General features: G+C 36.7%; 1 protein-coding gene across 5 annotated transcripts in view; it reads left to right on the top strand.

Moving 5' to 3' along the window:
* The window catches only part of Unc5c (unc-5 netrin receptor C), a 397,832-nt gene that overhangs the window by 204,705 nt on the left and 168,696 nt on the right, over window positions 1-24,431 (top strand). For 4 of the 5 annotated variants that reach the window (XM_029560222.1, XM_029560224.1, XM_017796389.2 and 1 more), the window contains exon 2: window positions 12,480-12,701. The exons of the other annotated variant lie outside the window; for it this stretch is intronic. In XM_029560222.1, the coding sequence (XP_029416082.1) occupies window positions 12,480-12,701 (222 nt within the window). The remainder of the gene's footprint in view (window positions 1-12,479; window positions 12,702-24,431) is intronic. 5 annotated transcript variants of the gene reach the window in all.

The following is a 24,431-nucleotide window of genomic DNA, read 5'->3' on the forward strand; positions in this document are numbered from 1 at the left end:
AGTTTGGGCCATGTTCTGTGGAATACTCAAACTTTATAACAGAAATCATTGTGATTCCACATTCATATGAGAAGACCAGTATGGACATAGTGATAGTTGGATATAAAATGTCTATGCTTTGTCTTGGTTTCAACTGCAGCAGTGTTTAGAGGTGAAATTTAAGGAAGTGATTGAATCATGAGGACTCCTACTTCCTCAATGATTCATCAGTTGGTGCGATCACAATTTGATGGGCTATTGGAAATTGCTAGAAATTTAGGTGAGACATAGTTGAAGGGAATTGGTCCTTGGCAGCATTTCCTCTGGGGAGGGGGTTGTGACTGCATCTTGTCATCAGCCTCTTCCTCTCTCAGGCTGTCTACTTCCTAGTTGCCATGAGGTAAGCAGCTTTTTTTCCACCATGTACTTCCTGAAGTGATGTTCAGCCTCAGCTCAGACCCACAGAGATGGAGCCAAATGACCATGAACTGGGTTATATATGTGATATCTAAATCCATGGTATATAAAGGAAACTTCCTTCATTTTAACTTGCTTCTTTCTGGTATTTTGTCACAACAATGAAAAGACAACTAACCGTGTATAGATGAACTGCAAATCTAGGGCAAGTTAAATCAGTATCAGAACTCTTACAATAATTTGAACAAAAATAATTAACAACTTATGACCGTGAAATTGATGTTAAAATCAGAAAGGAGGAACTGAGTTAAAATATAAGGTTAAGGGGCTGGCGAGATGGCTCAGTGGTTACGAGCACTGGCATTTCTTCCAGAGAATCTAGGTTCAGTTCCAAGCACCCTCATAGCAGCTAACAACCATCCACAACTTCAGGACAAGATGATCTGACACCCTCTTCTGGCCTCCATACGTGTGATGCATCTACATACATGCAAGCAAGACATTCTTAAAATTAAATAAATAAATAAATAATAAATAAATAAATAAATAAATAACTTCTTGGGGGCTGGAGAGATGGCTGAGCAAACAAGAACACTTGCTGTTCTTCCAGGGGACCCAGGTTCAATTCTCAACACCTACATGGTGGTTAACAACCATCCATAACTCCAGGTCCAGAGGATCCGATGCCCTCTTCTGGCCTCTGCAGAACATTGCACTAAGTGGGTGCATTTATGTACGTGCAGGCAAAACAGTCATACACATAAAATAAACATAATAAGTATAATATATTTTTTAAAAAATAAGATTAGTTTTAGGCAGATCGGCCCATCTAATGTTGATGCTTAGGATACAATGTTTAGCAAAATAGACAATGTCTGATTCCATGAAGTTTGAATTATGTGTAGAATAAACAACCGATTTAGTAAAGAAGTTAATTTAAGATGGTAGTAGGTGATAAAAGGAAATCAAATACAAAGATGTGTTCTTGGAAGAAAGATATTAATTTGAATTTTGTAGTCTTGAATCTCTTTTTGTCCAGGAGACAAATTAAGCTGAAATATAGCAGATAAAAAGGAAAAGAAATGCCCTTCAAGGAAAGGGCAAATACAAATGCCTGAGACTCCAGTGCCAGGCCGTCTGTCTGCATATGCTTGCAAAAGGACAGCAGGCTAAGAAATGAGACTTAGAGGGTGACAGCAATCAGATCAAGCAGGTCTTTCTTGGATTGGATGAAGAGTCTGGTTTCATTCTCGGTCAATGCAAAGGCAGTGGAGGGTTTTAAGAATCAGGGGAATGGAGTGCAAGGTTATGTATGTGACATGATCTGGTAATTGAAGCCACTGTTGTGAAGAGATGCCCGAGGGAGAGACTAAAGGGGAAACTTTGGGAAGTCTGAGTGTATTCAAACAGCAAAGGAGACAGAGAAAGGTCGAAGAGATAGGACAGGAAGCAGTAGTCTAATGCAGAAGTCCCAAGGCAAGGGGACGTTTCTAAAAGGGGAGAGTGATGCAATGAACTGAAGTGTCAAATGAGGACATGGGAGTGAAGATACTATAATCAGATGTACTGTAAGTCTTCCCACTCTTCATGTTAGACTCAACTTTGATTCTTTAGCAGAAAAATACACTTAATCCAAGGCTAGGCATAGCTCATGATAGATGGCATTTTAAAATTTGAAGTAAAATAAAATACGATTTCTTTAATATTGGAGGTGGATCCATACTTATAAATGCTTAGGATATGCCTTTTCGGCTGGGGAGATGGCTCAGTCAATAAAATACCTGCACAGGAGCATGAGGACCTGAGTTTGTATCAATAGAACCCACATAAGAATCCAAGCACCATGACATGTGACTTTAACCCTAGAGCTGGAGGAGAAGCAGAGAGACAAGATATCTCAGCTCATTGGCCAGTCAACATAGCTGAATCAGTGAGCTTCAGGTTCACAGAGAGACTTTGCCTCAAGAAATGTAAGTGGAAAATGATCAAGGAAAGATATTCAATATCAATCTCTATCTCTCTCTCTCTTTCTCTCTCTCTCTCTCTCTCTCTCTTTCTCTCTCTCTCTCTCACACACACACACACACGTTCATATTGCAGGTATACTAACAAGCACATACAGCATGCACACCACACCACCTACTACACACACACACAAAAAAAATGCATACCCAAAGATACATGATTGATGCACATATTTCTGCTGACTTTTTAAATAATTATTTCTTTTAAATGTCACAATTTTAGTTAATGAAGTAATTTCTATATATTTCTGTACTATCCTGTGAGTTCTCTTTAAGAATAACAATACAACTTGAAAGGAAAAGAAATCTGTGAAGCCTGAACCAGTCACTGGACTAGACATGGGGTATGCAAAAGTGAATAAGCATCACCTTATGTCTGATCTTGCCCTGTGGTTGGGAATGGTTGTGAACAGGGAAGGACCAACTGGCAATGGCAGCAGCACTAAGAGCTTAGGTCTGGGAGAAGCCTTTAAAGGAAAGGATGTTTCAACACGTATGGAAGAATGAGACAAGTTATTGATGGGTATCAAGAGGAAGTCATGGAAGATTTTGGTGACTTGAATTTGGCCAGCCTACATTTCCCAGTCGTTCACTCAAAGCCTGTTGTAGAAATTGCTGGGGGAGCATCAGTTCCATTTTTGAAGTCTTTCTACTGATTGCTTGAGGCACACTCAGATTATCTAGGATGATCTCCCTTACTTCAGGCTATTTATTAACTTAGTCACATCATAAATGCCTTCAAAGGAGCACCTAAATTATTTTTTAAATATGTGGGAACTGATGCATTTGACACATAAAACTGACCACCACAGAGAGTTTTCCAGGAAGAAGACCAGTATGTGTGATGTGAATACATAATAACCCTGAATATTCAAATATTTGCTCAACTTTTCTATAAATCGTTCTTCTTAAACAGTAACTAAGTCAGCCCCAATCTTACAGTATCTTATTTGTCATTGATTATTTCATTTGTATAATATTCTTCTTTCTGATTTTATTCATTCTTCAAATGCTTAAGGTTCATAATACAAATATAGGATTTGTAACTCTATCCATTAGTAGGGAGTAAGAAAATACTAGATATTTTCCATAATTCATCAGAGAAATGTATTCATATCAGCAATCCTTTCTGATATGCTCAAATTAAGCACTTAAAGGAAGAAATAAAGCGCTAATGGATTATTACTTAATTATAAATATATTTGCATAACTAGACTAATAAAACAATTTTATTATACACTCAGATTATCATAAACTTCTATCATGTGATTTGTTTGTAAGTAAAAAACTCATTTAATGATAAAATATTACTTCAGCCATTACAGCTAGGGTTGCCCTAACATATGAACAAAGTGTGAAAACGAGAGTAAACTATGTCAGTTCGAAGTCAGAGGTGATGGAAATGAGGAAATTAGGGCAAAAGAAATGAAGAGGAAAAAAAATGGATAAATCCAGGAATAAGCAAAATAAAAGGTGAAAAAATGAGCGCTATGGTCCGTAAAGACAGGTTTGAATGGAGCTACTACTGTTGGTTTGGGGAAGTTGGACTTATTGAAGCATCCAGTGTTCTCCTAGGCTGAAACTAGGGTGTACATGTTGTTCATTTTTTCTATCTTTTAAATTGAACAAAAGCCCCCAAACCATGGAAAACAGTAACAACCAACTATAATGCAGAATTTGAAAAACCTTCAAATAAAAGCTAAACACTCCCTGTATGTCCTGCAGTTCTTCTCCCAAAAGACAGTGAACTCTAATGTTTGCCTTACCAGCTGATAAAATTTCCTCACCTGTCCTATGTAACCTGATGGTACAGTTCACAGTCACTTCTTACACAGACACAGACACAGACACAGACACAGACACACAGACACCACACACACACACACACACACACACACACACACACACACACACACACACATGAGAGAGAGAGAGAGAGAGAGAGACACCTCTCTACTGACAGAGATGACATACAAAAATTATCCCCAAACTTGCTTTATTGACTTAACTTAATACATACAAATCTGAATCCTTATTTTTACTAGCCAGAGTGTTGGCTATTTCAGAAACTGTGAACAGTTCTTCAGTTAAAGATTAATTAATTAATTATGCTCACATAATTCAAGTAACTTCAAGTGCCTTTTGTTGCAATATAGCATGTGTATTCTAAATAAGGTATGCTGCGGTGAATATATTTATACAGATGTGTACATCTTGATGTGAATTTGTTTATGGCATGGATTCCAAGAGGTGAAGCAGCTTATTTGGAAATCTGTATTTGTACTTTATCATTTATGTTGTCCCATTCTTTTAATCCTGACCCATCTACACTCTAGATATTATATGTAAATGCACACCTCATCAACCCTCATCATCCAATACTTTCAGTTAAACTGTTTAACAGAAAGAACATATGCTCTTGCTCTACGTTATACCTATTAAATTATGTGAAGAAGAAAAAGTGTTTGTTTTTGTTGTTTTTTTAAATTTTTCTTTCAATGTCAGGCAGAGGGAGGCAGATCTCTGTGAGATCCAGGGCAGCCTGGTCTATATAGCAAGTTCTAGGCCAGCTGGGGCTACAGGGAGACCCTGTCCCAAAAAACCAAAAGCAAAAAAATAAAAAAGAAATTTTAAATTCAAGTATGCAGTAGAACTTACATGGCACCGGTAGCAACAGTGGCCAGGAGAACAGGAGGGTTTCATAGTGGTGAAAGTCAGAGATCAGGAAAATATTACTGGAACAGAAAGAGGCCCCTCTGTTTCAGAAGTAACTAAAGTCAAATAGCATGTTAACTTTATATTAGTCCTAGTAATATAAGGACATGATTTAGCAAGTATTTCTTTAAAAGTAACAAAAGAAGTTTTTCTTCTGAAGTTAGAAACCATTCAGTACTTCCAAAATGCACAATACATTTAAAGCATTGCTAATGCAACACTTGAATTTAAGTGATGAATCCAGCAATATGTTTCTTGAAATATAGATCATAATCTTTGCCTTCTAAAGGATATTTTAATCAAAACATTAAAAATAATCTGGAGTCTCATTCAAACAGTTAATTCTAGCTTCTTTTGGGCGCAATATATCATGAATTATCTCTCTGATGGATGGGTAGCCAAATGCAGATAAAATTAGCTTTTCAGTCATTCATTTTAAATTGCTCTTGAATCATTTAGAAGTAAATTCCATTTCAGAAGAATATGCTTGAAATCTTAGACAAGGAGATAATGGTACTATATTTTATGATACAAGCAATAATAGTTTAAGCCTTGAGATTCAAAAATATAGAAACTTATGTATTAAGTTGATGAAAATTAAGGCTTGATATATAGCAATAAAGCCAGAAACCCGAAGCTTCCTAGATTGATGTTCATAGCATATTTTCCTGTCAGGAATTAGGCAGAATGAAAGTCTATAAAAATAATACATAGTGCAAATCTTTCTTCTCTTGTATATAAATGAGGAAGCTAAGGCCTGAAGTGATAATGGAAACAGAAATACTGAGATTTACTGATAACAAGATAAAAAACAACACTTTTTATGATATCATTATTGAGTAATAGTAGAAAGTGGGAAATAAAATCAAACGTTGGAAGAAAGTAAAATGAATAATCATGTTGTCTCTACGTTGATAAGGTAATTATAGCTTTAGGTGGATACTGAATTCATCTTACAGAATAGAAACAACAATAGAGATTTTACTTTGTTAATTTGAATAAACTACATATAGAAACTTATTTAAGAATTCCATTATTCAAGTCATTTTGCCCAAAGTAATGCACACAGTATCAAGCTGAAAAGTATATTTTTATAAAATGTAATAATTTAGAAAAATTTAAACATGCTTCCAAAAACAATTTTGCAGTCTGAAGCTGTTTATAAACTGGGTTCCTACTGTCACCTCTTCAGATAATTTTATTAAGCTCTGAAGGGGTAAGGGCATCGATGCACTGACTGATCTCCCTGTGGGGAGAGAATCCAAAGTTGTTCTTTTATAGCTTGAAGTTTTGTGATATGACGTTAATAGTATCAGAAAGTTGGTTCGTTTGTATAGTAAAATCAATAGCATGTTAGGAAGTGATCTCAGGAAATAGTCTCTCAGCTTCAAGTAGAGTTGGCCTCCTGTCCCTGAGGAGTTTGCCCCAGCGTACTACAAATGTCCCTTAGATGGGCACTGGCATACAGCCCAAGGGAAGACCATGAACATATCACCACATGTCTTCAAGTGTGCAATGTTGCAGCCTAGATTTCTCAATCTGAAGTTCTTTTTCTTTCAGAAAGAACCTAATACACTATAAAAATCTGGGAAATACCAAATAACTTTCAACATGAGATAAGTGTCCACTAAATATAGTGTTATTTCATTGTTCAGACTACTTATGGAGTGGGATATTGTTTACTTCATCCGAGAAGCAGATGCACAGGACAAAGCAAGCAGCTCTGTGTTCATGTAGAATCGGAGGCACCAAAAGTTGCTTATTTTTTCCTCATTTAACACACATAGATGTGTTCATGCTGGATATTTAAATATGTGCAAGTTGTTCATTATTATTTTGATCAAAGTGTATTGATTTATTTTTAAGAGATAATTTAGAAAAATGTTTAAATATTTACTTTATTTTAAATTATTTGTGTGTGGAGGGGGGTGTCTGACTACGGTGCTAGGAACAGAACTTGGATCTACTGCAAAAGCAGCAAGTCCTGTTAGCTGCTGAGCCATCTTTCCAGCCCCCATAGAGAGGTTTTAAGATAAAATTTAATAAGAAATGATATCTGAAAATGAATGCTGGCTCTTGGCGTTTTTCTCTGGAACAAGATCAGAAAGCTTTCTCTTAGCATGCTTATTGTGGTGGTGAAGTTGCTATCTGGACCAGCTTGTGAGACTGGGCAGAGCAAGTGAAGAAGGGAGCATTTCACAGCAGCCTGCAAGCCTCTAAAAATCAGCCTGTTGCTTTGTCATGTCGACCCAACAACACATATCTACCAACTCAGGGTCTTGAATTTTCTTGGCTAAATACCATTTCTAAGACTTGAATTGAATACTTAGAAATGATAAGCCATTGTGTAATGTGGCTTCATCTAGGACACAGAATAGAATTTGTAGTATGAACATTATAGAAATATTAAGCTAATATGCTATTGTTTCTGAGGCATCACTACAGGAACAAAAAGAAATGAGTTCTATGGAAATGAAAAAGATAATGATATGTAAAATAAATGCAGAATTTATCACATGAAGAGAACATTTCTAATGACAGAAATGATTCTGTAAATTTCTCTAAATATATTTCATTGTAAGTGTTAACAAGCAACTTGACAAATCACTACTGTGTGAAACTTCAATCCTACACATTAGTTTATTTCTTTTCACTTGTAGTGATCCTTTTATGTTAAAACTCAGAACTGAGGAAATGCCAAATTATTTGTGCATATATTTTCTAGATGCTTTATTAAATAATTACCTTTCCCCTTGTTATTTAACTGAGCCTCTTTCAACTTGAAAATATGCATATCATTTCCCCTCTTCTTTTAGTTTTAATTCTCTCCATAGTTGACAATAAAATAATAAGAATGAAGAGATGCATGCTTTTGGCAAAGCAAGATAACCGAGTTTTGACATCTCTATGAAGTCTTCTCCAGGATAAGAAAATACAAGTATTTATGCTCCATTGCTAAAGAAAACAGTGTATAGTCACCTAGTAGCTTGCAAATCATTTCTTTTAAAGAAACAAGTTTTACTTATAATAGTAGCTGAAAGATTTCTTAAACTTTCACATGCGTAGTAAATAGTTTTTTTGTTTTGTTTTGTTTAATTAATTTATTATTTTTTAATAATTTATTTAATAACCATGTAATTAGAAGAAGCATTTCATTACAACAGCATTGACATTCAATAACAATTTCCAGAGCTAAGGTGCATCTCTTTCACAATTGGCTGTAAATTTTTAGGTTGACAGTTGAATTAATACAGTTATAGAATCTTGTACTCAGTATAAACCCTGTAAGGCATAAAATTAAATGAGGTTTTAACCTTTACAAAAGATCTCCATTTCATTATTAAAATACACGGTTTCATGCAGAAAAATTCATTTTTAATGCAACTGACACTAAGATGTTTGCATATGCGTTTCTAATCTCTATATATCTACTTATTGTTAGTCACAGTCAGTTACTTTCTGAGCTCCTTGGCATCTGAGCATGGATATAAAGTCATCAGGTAGACTTCAATGGTAATGTTTTTCACATCTACTAACTATTAAGGAGCAAATGTTTATGCTTTGAAGAATTATTATTTTTTAAATTTTTTAAAAAAATTTAATAACCACATGATTAAAAGAAGCATTTCATTATAGCTTTAACATATTCAGTAACACACTCCAGAGCAAGGATACATCTCTTTCAAAAGTGGCTATAAAATTTTTAGGATTGCTGTTGAATTAATACAGTTATACAATATTGAAGACAGTATAAGCCCTGTAAGACTTATACTTAAATTTGATGAGTTTTTAACCTTTAAAAAAGATCTCCATTTCATTTTAAAATATACTGTTTCTTACAGAAAGATTCATTGTTTCTTCTACTAACACTGAGATGTTGGTGCATGCGTCTCTAATCTGTTTGTATCTGATTATTACCAGTCATAATTGGTTGTACTCGGATCCTTGGCACTTGTGTATATCTATAAAGTCATTGGGTAGATGTCAATGGTAATGTTTATCACCTCTACTAATTAACATGATGTAAATTTTTATGCTTCCTACTCAAATATAATACATTTTTTAGTTTGTTGATTTTTGTGTGTGTCGGTGTATATCACACAGAATATCCCAAACCATTTTATTCAACTATACACCCACTTCCCAGATAACACCGTCCCAAAGCCTCCCTCCCCCACTACAGCCCTTATACCTCTGTTATCCCTGCTACTGTCCACTGTGTTGTCGCCCCCCCCCAGCCGTTCCCCACTACTTGTCCATCTGGTGAATCAAGTCAGCCCATCTAGAGGTCTTTGTTTTAGGAAGGTCAGGTGTTCCTCATCTAGCAGCAATCGGTTGTCAGTATTCCTTTAGATAAGATTGGGGTCTGCTGTTTATTTTCCTAGTTTTATTCTAGGTTACTATCTGGGAGTCCCTTTGGCCACCCTGGCCAACAACTCAAAAGAAGGTATCTCCTATTTGGCATTGTTGCTTGTTATGTACCCTTTAGGTATACATATGGACTCTTAAAAATTATATTGGCCCCTTTAATCTTTGGTTATACTTTCCTTTTGGGTGTTTAAGGCTATACAGTTGGCCCAGATAAACCAATTTATTTTTGCTCTTAAGGTCGTTTGAGGATCTGTTCCTCAGGGGTCACATGGGCTTGGGAGGAGCCCCTGGCTCCTTTCTTTTACCAGTTCTGCCTATGTGAAGTTAAATCAAAGGTCCTGCTCGACCATGGCTGGCTTCGCTTGGAAGCATGGAGGAAATAATTCCTCTGTGTTGACCTTCCTCTTTGTAAACTGGACACTGGTTCAAGTCCGTATGGTGGGGTCTCCTCGGCCTCCTTGGTCAAGAGGACAGGTGACCCACCACCATTACAGGACATTTTGAGAGATGCTCATAGTCCCCTGGAACTAGTCAACCTAGGAGGGCAAGGAGTAAAAACTGTCCTTTGTGTCCCTCTGACCAAATTATTATAGGCCTCAAAGTACGTCTGTTAAACATCCAAGAAGGTTAGTTCCAGCAGTCTGGTACTTTTCACTACTGAGTGTCATGTAGATAAATCTTGGGCAAAGACCAATTGTTCTTCTATAAACCTTACCTAGACATACATTTCTTGATCTTTGTCAAGAAATATATGTCTAGGTAATTTCTTGATAATTTGTCAGTAGGTTGTTGGACTAATATGGTTCCCTCTGTTTTTTTGAAACTAGCTAGGCCTTATTTATCTCTGGCATTATCTAACCTCTCCATAATTGTTTCTCCAATTAAAGTGCCCCCATTTTCTCCCTTTCTCCCTTAACAATGCCCTTCTCTTATGGTCCTACCTCTCTTGAGCTCCTTCTTTCCTTTTATCCCCTAGGTTCCTTGTATACCCTTCCCTCCCCCCTCCCTTAAACTAACCCAATTTTTATCCATATCTCCCTTATTAACACCTGTTTCTTACTGTTCTTCTCATTCAGGTTCTTTCATTTCCAGGAACCTCCCTGGCTCCTTTCCATTATCCTGGTTCCTGTAATAAATAGTTTTAAGTGCATTTCCATGTTTATGTGTTGTGTATGCAAACATAATCCAACAGAAAAGTAAAGCAGACTCTTAGTTTACCATCTGATTTGCCTTCATGAATAATAATGAAACAATAACTATGGCTTGGTAAAATTTGAATCCCATATTTTGCGGATCTTTATTGATAGTCAGCACAGTGCATCCTTACATGGAACAGGAATTTCCCTGGAAGGAAGAAGAAAGATTGGGTAAGGCTTTTAGTACATCAGTTTTGCAAGACAGATCTCTCAATAGTTCAATCTCTTACCCTTTGTTCTTCTAGCTGTTTATTTAAACAGTTTTGTGTCTTCTTAAATATTGACTAACAGAGTTGAAATTTATGTAAACAAGGTTATTCTTTAGTAAGCTGACAGATTGGGTCCTCGTTAGCCAATAGAAAAACTACAAATAATGTCTTGGTAGAAGAAAAGGAAACTGAAGAGATAAAGTAAGGAAGAAAGCTAGCTGCAACAAACAATATTTACACAGTATCAGGAACTGGCTGTGCTGGAGCAACTTGAAAAACTAGTTTTTTTCTGTGATGCAAGTGAAGCCAATTTCTACTACAAAACCGATTGGCAACAACTGGGTGTCATTACTATTTGAAAGCTATCCCATGACCTAGATGAAAAAAAGTCGCAGGCCAGATTTGTTAGTGGACAGATGTCCACTTCACCAATGGCCAGCTCCCAAAATGGGAGAGCAACTGAATGCATAATTTAATGAGTTTCAAGGTAATATCTGAGCAGTCTCTAAATATCAATACCACATCCTGTCTGTTATGGCACACACATTGTAATTGTTCCGTCCTTTGACCTAGGAGTTTTTAACCTATATATTAGCACTTTTAAGGACTACTAGTGGATTGTTCCTTTCTGTCCCTCACAGGAAAATAATTATCAGGAACACCATACACAGTGAATTGAAAAGACTCCTTTTATCTTATATTTTATAAAACACAGCATCAGCTATTTATTAGAAAACACATTTATGATTTTTCAAATGATATCATGTGCAATCCACATTAAAATCACAATCTGTTACCAAAATGTGAAAATATCTACAAAGGCTTTAGGGTGTGTTTATTCAATGGTATTGATAAATCAGAGTAGGGCAGCATGTATGACCACTTTCAAAGCTATAAAAATGAGATTTGTTTATGATAAAACTCAAGTATATTCTAACAGATATGTAATGCCATGTAGCATCTGAAGTACATTTTCAAAATTAGACAAGGCAGCATTTCTAAACTGGAAGTCTATCTACTACAACTGTACTATTGACCAAATTGAAATGTCCATCTGTCGTGCTTAGGTAATTTTTGGTTAGTTTAATATTTTGCTGAATGAAAGAGTAAAGGTTCTTTAGAGTGTCATGTTTTGAAACTAATGATTAATTTAAATCTGAAGGTAAAGAACTTTAATTCATGTTTCTACTCAGCTAGAGTAAAACCTAAGCAAATCTTTAACAATAGCAGCTTTTCTTTGTTTCACCTTTCAGTAGTAACTCCACACTGGGAAATGTATATATTTATTAGGAATATCACCATTTCAGTGGGAGACTCTGAACCTGCTTCCTGTGTTTTCAATGTTACTTATTATGGTTGGATTGAGTTTTGTTGTATATAGAAAAGATAATAATAATCCTGGTTCTTTATTAGTCAGCAAATCAAGAGATGTAAATACTGCTTTGCCCATACGATGGTTCTAAACACTCCATTTGTTTATACATAAATCATTATTTTTAAATGAATAGCAACCAAAAACCAAGTTGCTATATATTTTGACCATTTTCCACTTTCTTTTTGTTTGGCAGATGATGACTTTTTTCATGAGCTCCCAGAAACCTTTCCATCTGATCCACCAGAGCCATTGCCACACTTCCTTATTGAGCCTGAAGAAGCTTATATTGTGAAAAACAAGCCTGTGAACCTGTATTGTAAAGCCAGCCCTGCCACCCAGATCTACTTCAAATGCAACAGTGAGTGGGTTCATCAGAAGGACCATGTCGTAGACGAAAGAGTAGATGAAACCTCTGGTGAGTTTGGGATTGCAATTTAGGATGGACGTTTACTTAACAAAATGAGAGAATGTTAAAAGTCCTGGTGAATGATATCTAAATTTCACTTGTATGATAATCAGAGTTCACTATCATGGAATCCTGAAAGCATGTTCAAATAAGAAGAAATTTTCTTATTTCACATCACTGCCAAATGTTGATCCACGTACATAGTTTACAGACACAACCCAAATATGTGTATACATATATGTATTTATACATATACATATATATGCACCCAAGCATGTGTGTATATATATATATATATATTCATACATACATACACAAACACACACACTTCTTTTTAGTCAGAGTCTCATGTAGCGCATTCTAACCCTAACCACACTAGGTAGCCAAGGATGACCTTGATCTTCCAAGGCTTCTGACTAGAATTCTGTGTGTGTACAACATGCCCAGGCTTTCCCTTATTTACTTTCAGGAATTTGTAGATGGAAGAGCTTGTATCCTAACTTCCTTCATCTCATCTACAGTTGAGGAAGAGGGAGAGAAGAGGAAGTGTGAGGTCCAGGACCAGGAGATGGGCAGTGTGGCCTCTTTCTGGGTGTGTCTAAATCAAAGTATATTTTTGACCCCTTGCCTGGTTAAGATTCCTGTTTATGGTTCCATTTATATTATGTTATCATTTATAATACTTTATTTTTTGAAAAATTTCAAGGGGGCTAGAGAAATGGCTCAGCTGTTAAGAGCACTGGCTGCTCTTGCAGAAGACCCGGGTTCAATACCCAACAACCATATGGCAGCTAACAACTCTGTAACTCCAGTTCCAGGGAATCCTACACCCTCTTCTGACCTTCACAGGCATTACATGGCATAGGTACACTTACATGCATATAGGAAATACACTCATACACATAAAATGTAAACAAAAATTAAATACTTTTTTAAAAAGAAAAATGTAGGTCAGGCATGGTGGCACACGCCTTTAATCCCAGTACTTGGGAGGCAGAGGCAGGCAGATCTTTGTGAAGCTTTGAGGCCAGCCTGGTCTACATAGTGAGTTCCAGGACAGCTGGGGCTACAAGGAGACCTTGTCTGAAAAAAGACAAAAACAAAACTCAGAGGAGCTGGCAAGATGACTGAATGGGTTATAGGAGCCTGCAACCAAGCCTCAGGACCTGAGTTCAATCCCCAGAACTCACATAATGGAAGGATAGAACTGACTTCCACAAGTTGTTCTCTGACCTACACACCACAGTACATGCATATACATGGATACAAAACTAAGGAAACCTGTTTTCCTTTTTTTTTTCTTTTTTCTTTTTCTCTTTTTTGGTTTTAAACAGCTTTATTTGACCTGCTCGATTGGGATCTGGACTGGAGTTTCAGGTACAGGATGCTGTCAGAGTGACTCAGAATACTTGAGTCACTCCACTTAGGAAAAAGTTTTCTGTTTTTAACATATTTTTATTGAGCTTTGTACATTTCATACAACAATTCTTAATCAAATTGAGAGCCCCCTCCCCAGTTTATGCCTCCATCCCCACTTCCTCCCAACCAGGCCTCTTGTATTCCGCCATACACGCTAAGTCCCATCTTGTCAAGGTTTTACCCAGTACTCCTTTGTTGCAAGTTCATCAACTGGAGTCTATTCAACCTATCTAAACATCTTAAGGAAGGTCTACTTTCCTCACCCAGCAGTAATCAGTCTCCATCAGTTCTCAGACTAGGGTCAGCCCACCACCCATTTCCCTCACACCACTCTAGGCCCTTGTCTGATTGAGTTGGCATGGGTCTGTGCTCAACACCACCATTGCCACAAGTTCACATGAACAAGTTTTCAGGGGCCTGAAAGACTCTGTTTCCTTATGTTTATAGACCAACCCTAGCTCTTAGAATCTTTCCGCCCCCTTTCCTTCAATGGTCCCTGAACTGTGGGTGGGTGAGATTTAATGTAGGAGTCTTATCCAAGCACAGACACTCTATAGTCTCTTATTCTCTAGAACTTAGCCAATTGTGCCTTCTGTGTGCGTCCCACTCTGTTGTATAAGGAAACTTCTCTAGTGAGAGTCCAGGGATGCACTAGTATTCTCTCCACCCGCTGTTCCACTATGTCCTGTGAGCCCTAGATGTTGAGGTTCCACTATAGATATGTCACCAAGGGGTGGGCATCTCTCAGACATATATTCTCTGTGTGTGACCCATTGTGGAACTCTGTAGTAGCCTCCTTCTGTGGAAAAAACAAGTTTATTTGATGAGTGATGTACTGTATATTTGTAATTAAATATAAGGATCCATATTTAGGATATGGTTAGAAATTTCATTTGTCTAGAGATATGATAGAGATAGAGTTTTCTCTAGGATCTGTGACCTCTCAAACCAAAGGTATTTGGCTGTGTTTACAGTGACACTCATGAATTCAGTCCCATTGAGAGGGCTTTAAGTCCAAATAGATAATTATTGATCACCCCCCAGATAACAGTGCCACTACTGCACCAATAGAGGTAGTTTACAGTTCCAGTCACTAAGGTTATTAGGCTTTAAGACTGAGTTGGACCATTGATTAATTTTCTCCCTTAGCAGCTTGCATAGTATCCTCTAGAACTATGAAAGTTAGTCTTCAGTGAAAAGGCTTCCAGGTCAGTTCCTGCTCCATTGGTCCAAGTCCTATGTCCAAATTATGTCCTGTCTTCAGAAGTAGGGTCTTACCTTTGAGTTCTGGGAGATAACCAAGAGCTATGGCAATAGCTTGTGTTGTTTTGGGAGTCTCTTGGACCACTCTGATCAACCACTGTTGGCAGGTCTCTCCTGTCTGGCACTCTGCTTCTTGCCACACAGCCCCCAGGTATGCACATGCACTAAAGTTCACACACCATATGCGTATTTCTCAGGGGATTCTCAAGCCAACACATTTCCTTCTGTCTTCCCATGCTACCCATGTTGCTTTTATCTCTTCTCTCCCCCTGTTCAACCTCCCTCCTCCCTCCCCAGTCCAAGTGCCCTCATTATCCTCACACTCCCCCCATCACACTCACCTCCCCCATGCCAGCTGCTCCTGAGTTCCCTCCTCCCCCACCGCCATGGTCCCCTGCATGTCCCTCCCACCCAAACACTTCCACTTTCCCTACCCCTTTACCTTCATGCTTTCATTCCATTAAAACAACATCAAGATAAATACTCGCATATCAGAGATTGGTGTTATGATCTTCAAATGAAGGAGAACATACGTTGTTTGCTTTCTGAGTTTGTGTAACTTCACTTAGTATAAGAATTTCTAGTTCTGTCCATTTATCTGCAAATTTCATAATTTCATCTTTTCTTCTCAGAACTCCATTCATCACTTACGTTGTTTCCATTTCTTAGCTATTGTGAAAAGAGCAACAACAAACATGAATGTACAGGTATGTCTATAGTAATGAGTCTTTCAGGTATATGCCAAGGAGTGGTATAACTGGCTCATATGGTAAATTTTTATCATTTTTAGTTTCTTAAGAGTTCTCCACCATGCTTTCCATACTGGTTGCACAAGATTGCAATCCCACCAGCAGTGAATGAGCATGTCCCTTTCCCCACATCCTTGCCAGCATTTGCTGCCATTTGTTCTCTTGATCTTAGCCAGTCTGACTGGGGTAAGATGGAATCTTAAAGTGGTCTTTGTCTGCATTTCTCTAATTACTAAGAATGCTGAGCACTTTTTTAAGGTGTTTCTTAGTCATTTTTATTTCTTCCTTTGAGAACTCTCTGTTCAGATTCATAGTCCATCTTTGTATTGGGCTGGGTTTTTTTTTTCTTTGCTTTTTGAATTATTTTTTTAATTCTTTATATATTTTGTATATTAATCCTCTGTTAGATGTGTGGCATGTGAAAATTTCCTCCCACTCAGTGGGTTTCCTCTTCACTTCCTTGGTTGTATGTTTTGCTGTACAGAAAGAAGCTTTATAGCTTAATGAGGTTCTACTTGTTGTTTGTTGACCTTACTGCCTGGGTAACTGATGTCCAATTTAGAAAGTCTTTTCCTGGGGCTAGAGAGATGGCTCAGTGATTAAGAAAACTAGTTGTCCTTGCAGAAGACCCAGGTTCAAATCCCATCACCCACTTGGCAGCTTCTTGCAGAAGACTCAAGTTCAAATCCCAGCACCCACATGGATCCAGGGAATCCAACAGCCTCTTCAGTCCTCCGCAGGCATTGCATGACATGGGTGCACTTACCTACACACAGGCAATACACACAAACACATAAAATAAATATAATAAACAAAATATTAATAAAAGAAAGTCCCATCATTCACCTGATTCTTGTAGGGTACTGCCTATGTTTTCTTCTAGTAGTTTCAGAGTTTCAGGTTTTATATTGAAGTCTTTGACTGATTTGGAGTTGACTTTTGTGCCTGGTGAAAGATAAGGGTCCAATTTCATTCTTATTTCAAAGACATGAAATTTTCATTGTAGAGGTCTTTAATGTTTGGTTAGGTTTATCCCTAAATATTTTTTGAGGTTATTATGAATAGGAGGGTTTCCTTGAAAATGCTTTTTCTGATGGTTTGTTATTGGTATCTAGAAAGAGTACTGATTTTTGTAGGTGAATTTTATAACCTGCCCCTTTACTGAAAGTACTAATCATTTCTTGTAGTTTCCTGGTAGAATTTTTGGGCTCTCTTATATATAATATCACATTGTCTACAAATAGTGATAATTTTAACTCTTCTTTTCCAATTACTACTATTTTGCTTTTTCTGATGGTTTGTTATTGGTATCTAGAAAGAGTACTGATTTTTGTAGGTGAATTTTATAACCTGCCCCTTTACTGAAAGTACTAATCATTTCTTGTAGTTTCCTGGTAGAATTTTTGGGCTCTCTTATATATAATATCACATTGTCTACAAATAGTGATAATTTTAACTCTTCTTTTCCAATTACTACTATTTTTAAAAATATTTTATTTTTTATTTTAATGTAAGTACATCCACTCTGCAATGCCTGCAGAGGGTGTCAGATCCCTGGAACTGGAGTTACAAATGAATGCTAGCCACCAAATGGGTGCTAGGAACCAAACCCAGGTCCTCTGCAAGAGCACCCAGTGCTCTTAACTGCTGGGCATCTCTCCAACCCCATAGAAACTTCCTTGATAGAAATGTTTTATCCTACAATGACTAACAGGATAATTATGGAATCTCCTAAGTTTCTCTTAAATCAGATAGGTTTAAGTGTTTTGGCTCTCCAGCTTTTTAAGCTTTCAGATCCCTCCTGGATCCTTGATTTTATAACTTTAAGACATAATTTAGATGTAAGGGTTCATTAATCAAAATTTCCAAGCTAAATAGGAAATAAATTGGTAGAAATAGAAGCATCTGCATATCTTATATTTCATATATAAATGAATGGATTTATATTTTCAAAATCTCAATCATAAATAATTCATCAGAAATGGATACAGACTAGCACTTGAAGGTACCTACAAGGTCCCTAACAACAAAGATTGCCTACTGAAGAGATGGTAGATAAACATCTGGACTAGATTGTTGAGAAGACTGAGAAGAGAAAACTTTAAAAGGAGATGTGGAGCATATATTTGCATAGTATACATGATGTCAAGAAATCAGGTGATAGCTCTACGTAACTGCTTGTCAATTTATGAATCCATATGTTCACTGTATGTAGCCTGTCGACTGCAGAAATAGCGAGTATCCAAACACGGGCTAACCTTACCTCAGAGAAATGCCTCACTTCCTGGTCTAATTGCTCAGAAAATATCTTCACCAGATGTTGACAAAAATCCCAAATGAATTGAATTTTATCTGTTTCAGATCATTTATTTGTGAGGATTTCAAATGCAAAAATCTTTTGATAAGAAGAGGAAGGTATCATAAAAGTAAAAATGAAAATCACAACATATTTAGGCTTATCTTGGTTAATTAATGAAAATGTCTACATAGGAATATTATAAATACCAACAAAACTTGATATTCAGCACTTCTGCCAACTTCCCACTATGCTGGAAGCACATACACACACTCCTGTCCACATTTGCCTTCCATGTTTTTACACAAAAGCAATTAATTTTTCATACATTGATCATTAAAATTACCTTTTAAAATAATTGTAAACTAAAATATATTAAATCATTTCTCTCAAATTCAAGATGATTAGGTAAGAACTAAGGAAAGATTTGTGGGGTCCAGTCTATATACATTTGTCCTGAGACTCAGGAAGAGAGTCAAATACGATGTAATTTTTTGTTGGCTTTCAGTTTCAACTGAAATTTCGCAAGAAAGACAGCATCCACCTTCATGATGACATACTAGACAGGAATGTTCACAGATACCAGTACTGTTTGGTATCATTCCTTCCTATTAACAAGTGTTGCAGATAGCACAAATCATTGTCTAAAAGTTATAAAGAAATAAGGATATTATTATTTCTGAAACTGGTATAATTGTGTATATTTGGAAAAATCATACAATTTCAAAGGAAAAATGTACAAACTTTGAGAATACAGGAAAGTAGCTGGTAAAAATTTGTAATGTGCTCATTTTTAATGTACAGATTGCCAGTTTTAAAAAATTAAAATTCAGTGAAGCATATCATTTAGAATATAAATGTAAAAGAAATTATAAAGTTACAAATTTAAGAAATTCTTAAAGTTTTAGACAGTACTTTAGCAGGTGCATCGCATCCATCTACCAAAACATTTGCAGTGGCTTCCCCACTGGAGCCTATAGTCTCCTCTGCCACAGGGGCTTGGTCTGGTCTACAGTACCAGGTGTGTGTTCCACCCCTAGGAGTAGGCATTATATCCAATTTAAAATTTGCTAGTTGTACATACACTAGATGCTGTACTATTGCACCAGCAAGAACACCTTTTTTGGTATGTTGATAGTGCACCACCCAGGGTCCATCATTGAGCATAATTCTACGGGATGATTCTCCCCCAGTCACCTGCATATCACCTTTTGGCACCATGAAAGACACCCATCCAGTGGCAGGGAGTTTCCAGCTTAGTCCAAGCTTGATTTCTCCCCCTCCTGCTCTCACATCAAGCAGTGTCATCAGCAATAGGGTCCCTCCATCCACTTCCAATGTACAAACAACATTATTGGGATTGGCCTTTATTGTTTAAAAAATTTTTTTATATCTTTTAAAAATTGTGTTCATTATTTTATTTTATGTGTATGAGTGTATTGCCTGCATATGTGTAAGTGCCATGCAATGCCCAGGGAGGTCAGTAAAGGGCATCAAATACTCTGAACCTGGAGTTATGGATGGTTGTTAGCCTCCATGTGGGTACTGGAAATCAAACCCAGGTCCTCCGCAATAGCAGCCAGTGGTCTTAACTGCTAAGCTATCTCTCCAGTCCCCTTTTTATTTTATCTTTTGTGGTACTAGGGATCGAGTCCAGGACCTTATGCATGGCTGTGTATGGGCTTTAGCACTGAGCTACAAAACCACCTATAAAAAAAAAATTCGGATTCTACTTAAAGCTATAAAAATGAATAAATTGAAAGATCTATCTTGTTTTTGAATAAAAAGGATGAAATTTATAAGTGATTCTGTAAGGGTACCAAGATTATATGTAAAATAACTTATAAAAGATCTGGAACATTCTTCAGTAGAACGGGGGGCGGATTCTAGTATTTTAAAAACATAAAGTTAAAAAAGTTAAAAAAGCTTGACAGCAAAAGACAAGATGCAGATTAATAGTTAAAGGTTAGTTAGATAAAATGCTAAAATACTTGAAGACTTTTCAGAATGTAATAATGATAGATATTTTAACCAGTGAATAAAAGAGTTCATTCAATGCATGGATTGAGACAACAAGCTGGGGAGTCAGAAAGGGGAGCATAAAGTGTGTATTCCACCTCGTTCTTTCAAAGGAGTTCTAGATCTTACAGCTTGAAGCCGTGACCACTGCCACCACCATCGCTGTTATCATAACATTATTATCCTCATTACAAGGAGAAAATTTTGGCCATTTTTGTTGGCTGCCTTGCTCAGTTTCATTAGAGGGCCAAGCCTTTTAATTGAAATGCAAAATCAAGAAGCTTTATAGAAAACCTTTATTAAATTGGATAAAAACATCACAGAGACAAGGACGGTATTTTTTGAAACTCACATCAACAGTGATGAATTTGAGTCAAAGAGCTAACAATATGTAAATATCTTTTAAACTAACCTTGAGAAAATGACCAGCAACCCAATAGAAAACTAACCAGAGTTTATAAAGGGAGTTATAGAAAATAGAATACTAATTGTAAATGAGCATCTAAGATGTTATCAAGATCAAAACACTGTTAGGAGACGGTATGGACTAAAGGCCTCCTTTTTGATTAGTGCATAAATCTTTTGGAAAGCCAATTTGAAAATGGCACAAATATTGAAATATATCCTTAATCTTCTGCTAAGTAATTGACTGCCTAGGAACTCTCCAACATTCCATATGTACACAGAAGTTTACCATTGCAAGTTGCCCACTTCATACTGTTGCTGTAACATACCTGGTATGTTAATTCCTAGGATGAATTACTATGATGATTTAAAAAAAAAAAACAGATTTAGATTTCTCCACTTTGAAGCTGGGCAAAATTCTCTTAGATAAAATTTAACAGAGAATCCAGAGTACAGATCACAGCATTTCCTTTGTGCATTCAATTGTATAAGAAAGAAAATACACATATTTTGTATGTGCACTGAAAATTTCTTCATAAATACACAAAAGAAGTTGACAGCTAAGAATCTAGAGTGATAGAGACTTTTGTTTGATATTTTTTCAATCCTGTGAATATATTATTTTCATCATAAATAATGAAACCCACAAAACAGCGCATACCACTTTATTGCATCTCTTTGCCAGCTGTCATAAATCTCCAATCTGAATAAATATTGTGTAGAAATTTCTAGGTCTTGTATTAGAGTCCTTTGCCATCCTGTGAGACCCAGAACACTGTGAATGAAATGAGAACAGAATCATTTGTGGGTTTTATTTGTTTGCTTATGCCTTTCCTTAAAACTAGCTTTACCTGCAACTTCGGTCCTCTCTTCTCTCCTTGAACAGTCTTATCTTACTGTTTTTGTAGGGACTTTGGGGTATTTTTAAGGCAAGACATATTAGAATACATTGTCTTGAAATACATTGCGAATCAGAGAAATTTTCTTAGTGTCTAAAAAACAAATTTGTTCTCAGATGACAGAACAGACAAAAGTCATTAAAAACAAGTTCATTTTTATAAATACCTCTTCTTTGGAATAACACTTGAAAGTATATTATTTGTCAATCAGAGTTCCTGGTAACTATGAAAAAATAATTATACTCAATAAAGTCTCTGTCAAAGATATCTTCACACTGAAAAATTATTAAACATTAAAACTGAAAAAAACAACCCTCATAAAAATTATTTTTCCTAACCTGATATGGTGGTCATACTTTCAATCTTAGCACTCAGGAGGCAGAGACAGGTGGATCTCTGTAGATTTGAGGCCAGGTTTTTCTACATAGTGAGTTCCAGGCCGGTCAGGGCTACATAGTAAGAAATTGCCCCCCCAAAATATATAAAACAAAACAAAGCAAAAGTCTCCCTTTTATGTATGCTATGGTGGCTCACCTCTATGGTCACAGCACTCAGAAGATTGAGACAGGAAGATCAACTTCAGTTCAAGGCCAGCTTGGGCTATGTAGTGAGTTCAAGGTCAGCCTAGGCCACAGATTAAGACACTGTCTCAACAGACAAACAGAATAGAGCTTTAAACCCTGAAACCATTATATAGGCCTTACTCTGAAGTCTTAAACAAATGATTCTGTGTCCTAGCTGAGCAAAGTTATACTGTGGATCATAATGAAGTTTTCTGGTTGAAGATCCCCACTGCAGTTACTGTGTGCCTTTCCATCATTTCAAACACATTTGCATTTCATGCATACGTGTAATATAAGAAGCAGAAAAGGAAATGCAGTCTATATTACATAGTTTAGAATCTTCAGTATTCAGAAGCTCTTGATCTGTGATATAGTAATACATTCCTACATGGCCTTCAAAACCACATAGAAATCTTGATTTGCTCAAAATTTTATGGTTACATTTTTAACAAAAACTCAGGCTCAGCTGCTTGCTTTCTATTTACTTGAAGTCTTTTCAACTCTTGTTTCCATGGCACCTAAGATCCACCATGAAAAAGCAAATATTTTTTTAAGCTCTTGATCTGTGATATAGTAATACATTCCTACATGGCCTTCAAAACCACATAGAAATCTTGATTTGCTCAAAATTTTATGGTTACATTTTTAACAAAAACTCAGGCTCAGCTGCTTGCTTTCTATTTACTTGAAGTCTTTTCAACTCTTGTTTCCATGGCACCTAAGATCCACCATGAAAAAGCAAATATTTTTTTCTCCATTGCATTGCATGTGTGCTGAGTCCTTTGGGTGTCCCAGCACACTAATATGAGATAGGTTTTGGAATTCTTCTTTTATAAAGGAGGACACTGAAGGTCAGCAAGAAAAAGAAGCTACCTTGCCCCACAGCACACAATGAGGACAAAACAGAGTCAAGATGTCCACACAGCTTCCAAAACTTTGGCTCTTGGTCCTGTGGCCAGTGCCTCTGAGTTCTGTCATAACTACTGAGTTCACCTAAAAAAGACATTTGTCTTCTTTCTCAGGAAAAAAAGTCTGATTCAGAATGCAAAATAAAAGCTAGGGACTTGGGCTGTAACTTGATGGCATGGTGTTTCTAGCATGCTTAAGGCCTGTGTTCAACCCCCAGGACCATCCAGAAAAAACAACAGAATGTATACTGTTGATGCTTTTATAAGCCTTTCTTGCCATCCATCCCCCTTCTAGATGCAGGCCTCTGTGATTCTTTATATACTAATATCAGCTAGTACTTAGGATTTGATTATTTTCATTCTTGAAGGTGTTTAGTCTTTGGACAATTAGCAAAAGTTAAGCATTAACGAAAAAGAAAAAAAAGTCTATATTTGGGCATTACTTCAAGTGCTGCATTGCTTCTATTCCAAACCTCATCAAGGAATTTCAGGAACTGTGCCCACTCCTGTCCCGAATGATTCTTTTTTGTCTTGAATTCTTATTTCTGACATTTTATCTCTTCACCTCAGCACCCAAAATAGAAATCTCAGCTTCATCCTTACTCTACTGACCAAAGGGATCATAAGGCACTATCAATTCTTCCCCAAATTATCTTTCTGATTTTTGGTTTTTAAATTTTGAAACAGGGTCTTGCTATGTATCCCAGACTGACTTGGAATTTGGTATTCAGCCCAGGCTGGCCTTCAAGTCATGAATTTCCTGCCTGTGCTGGAATTCTAAACTCTTACCGTTTCAAGTTCTTACGTCTACCCACTGAGTACAAGCCTTTATTATATATCTCTCAGATTACTTGAGTTCTCTTCTACACTTTCTTGGCTATTAGCTCCTCAGCAGTTCAGTCTCTGGATCATTATAAACTTACAGCATAGGACCAAGTGATTCTTCTTTCTTAAAAATCTGGAAGGCAGACAAGAAGATGGTTTAGCAGGTAAAGGTGCTTACCATGCAACCCTGGTGACCTGAGTTCAATGCCAGGAAGCTACTTAGAATCAGATAGAGAGAACTGACTCCACAAAGTTGTTCCTTATCTTCCACATTTATGCTGTGTCATGTGCCCTCCCACACACACACACATCATGCACATGCATATACACCTACACACTCTAATAATAAAAAATAAACATTTAAAAAACAAAAATCTCGAATATCCTCCCCCC

This window comes from Nannospalax galili, unplaced genomic scaffold (assembly GCF_000622305.1).
Source record: "Nannospalax galili isolate Female #2095 unplaced genomic scaffold, S.galili_v1.0 scaffold189, whole genome shotgun sequence".
NCBI lineage: Eukaryota > Metazoa > Chordata > Mammalia > Rodentia > Spalacidae > Nannospalax > Nannospalax galili.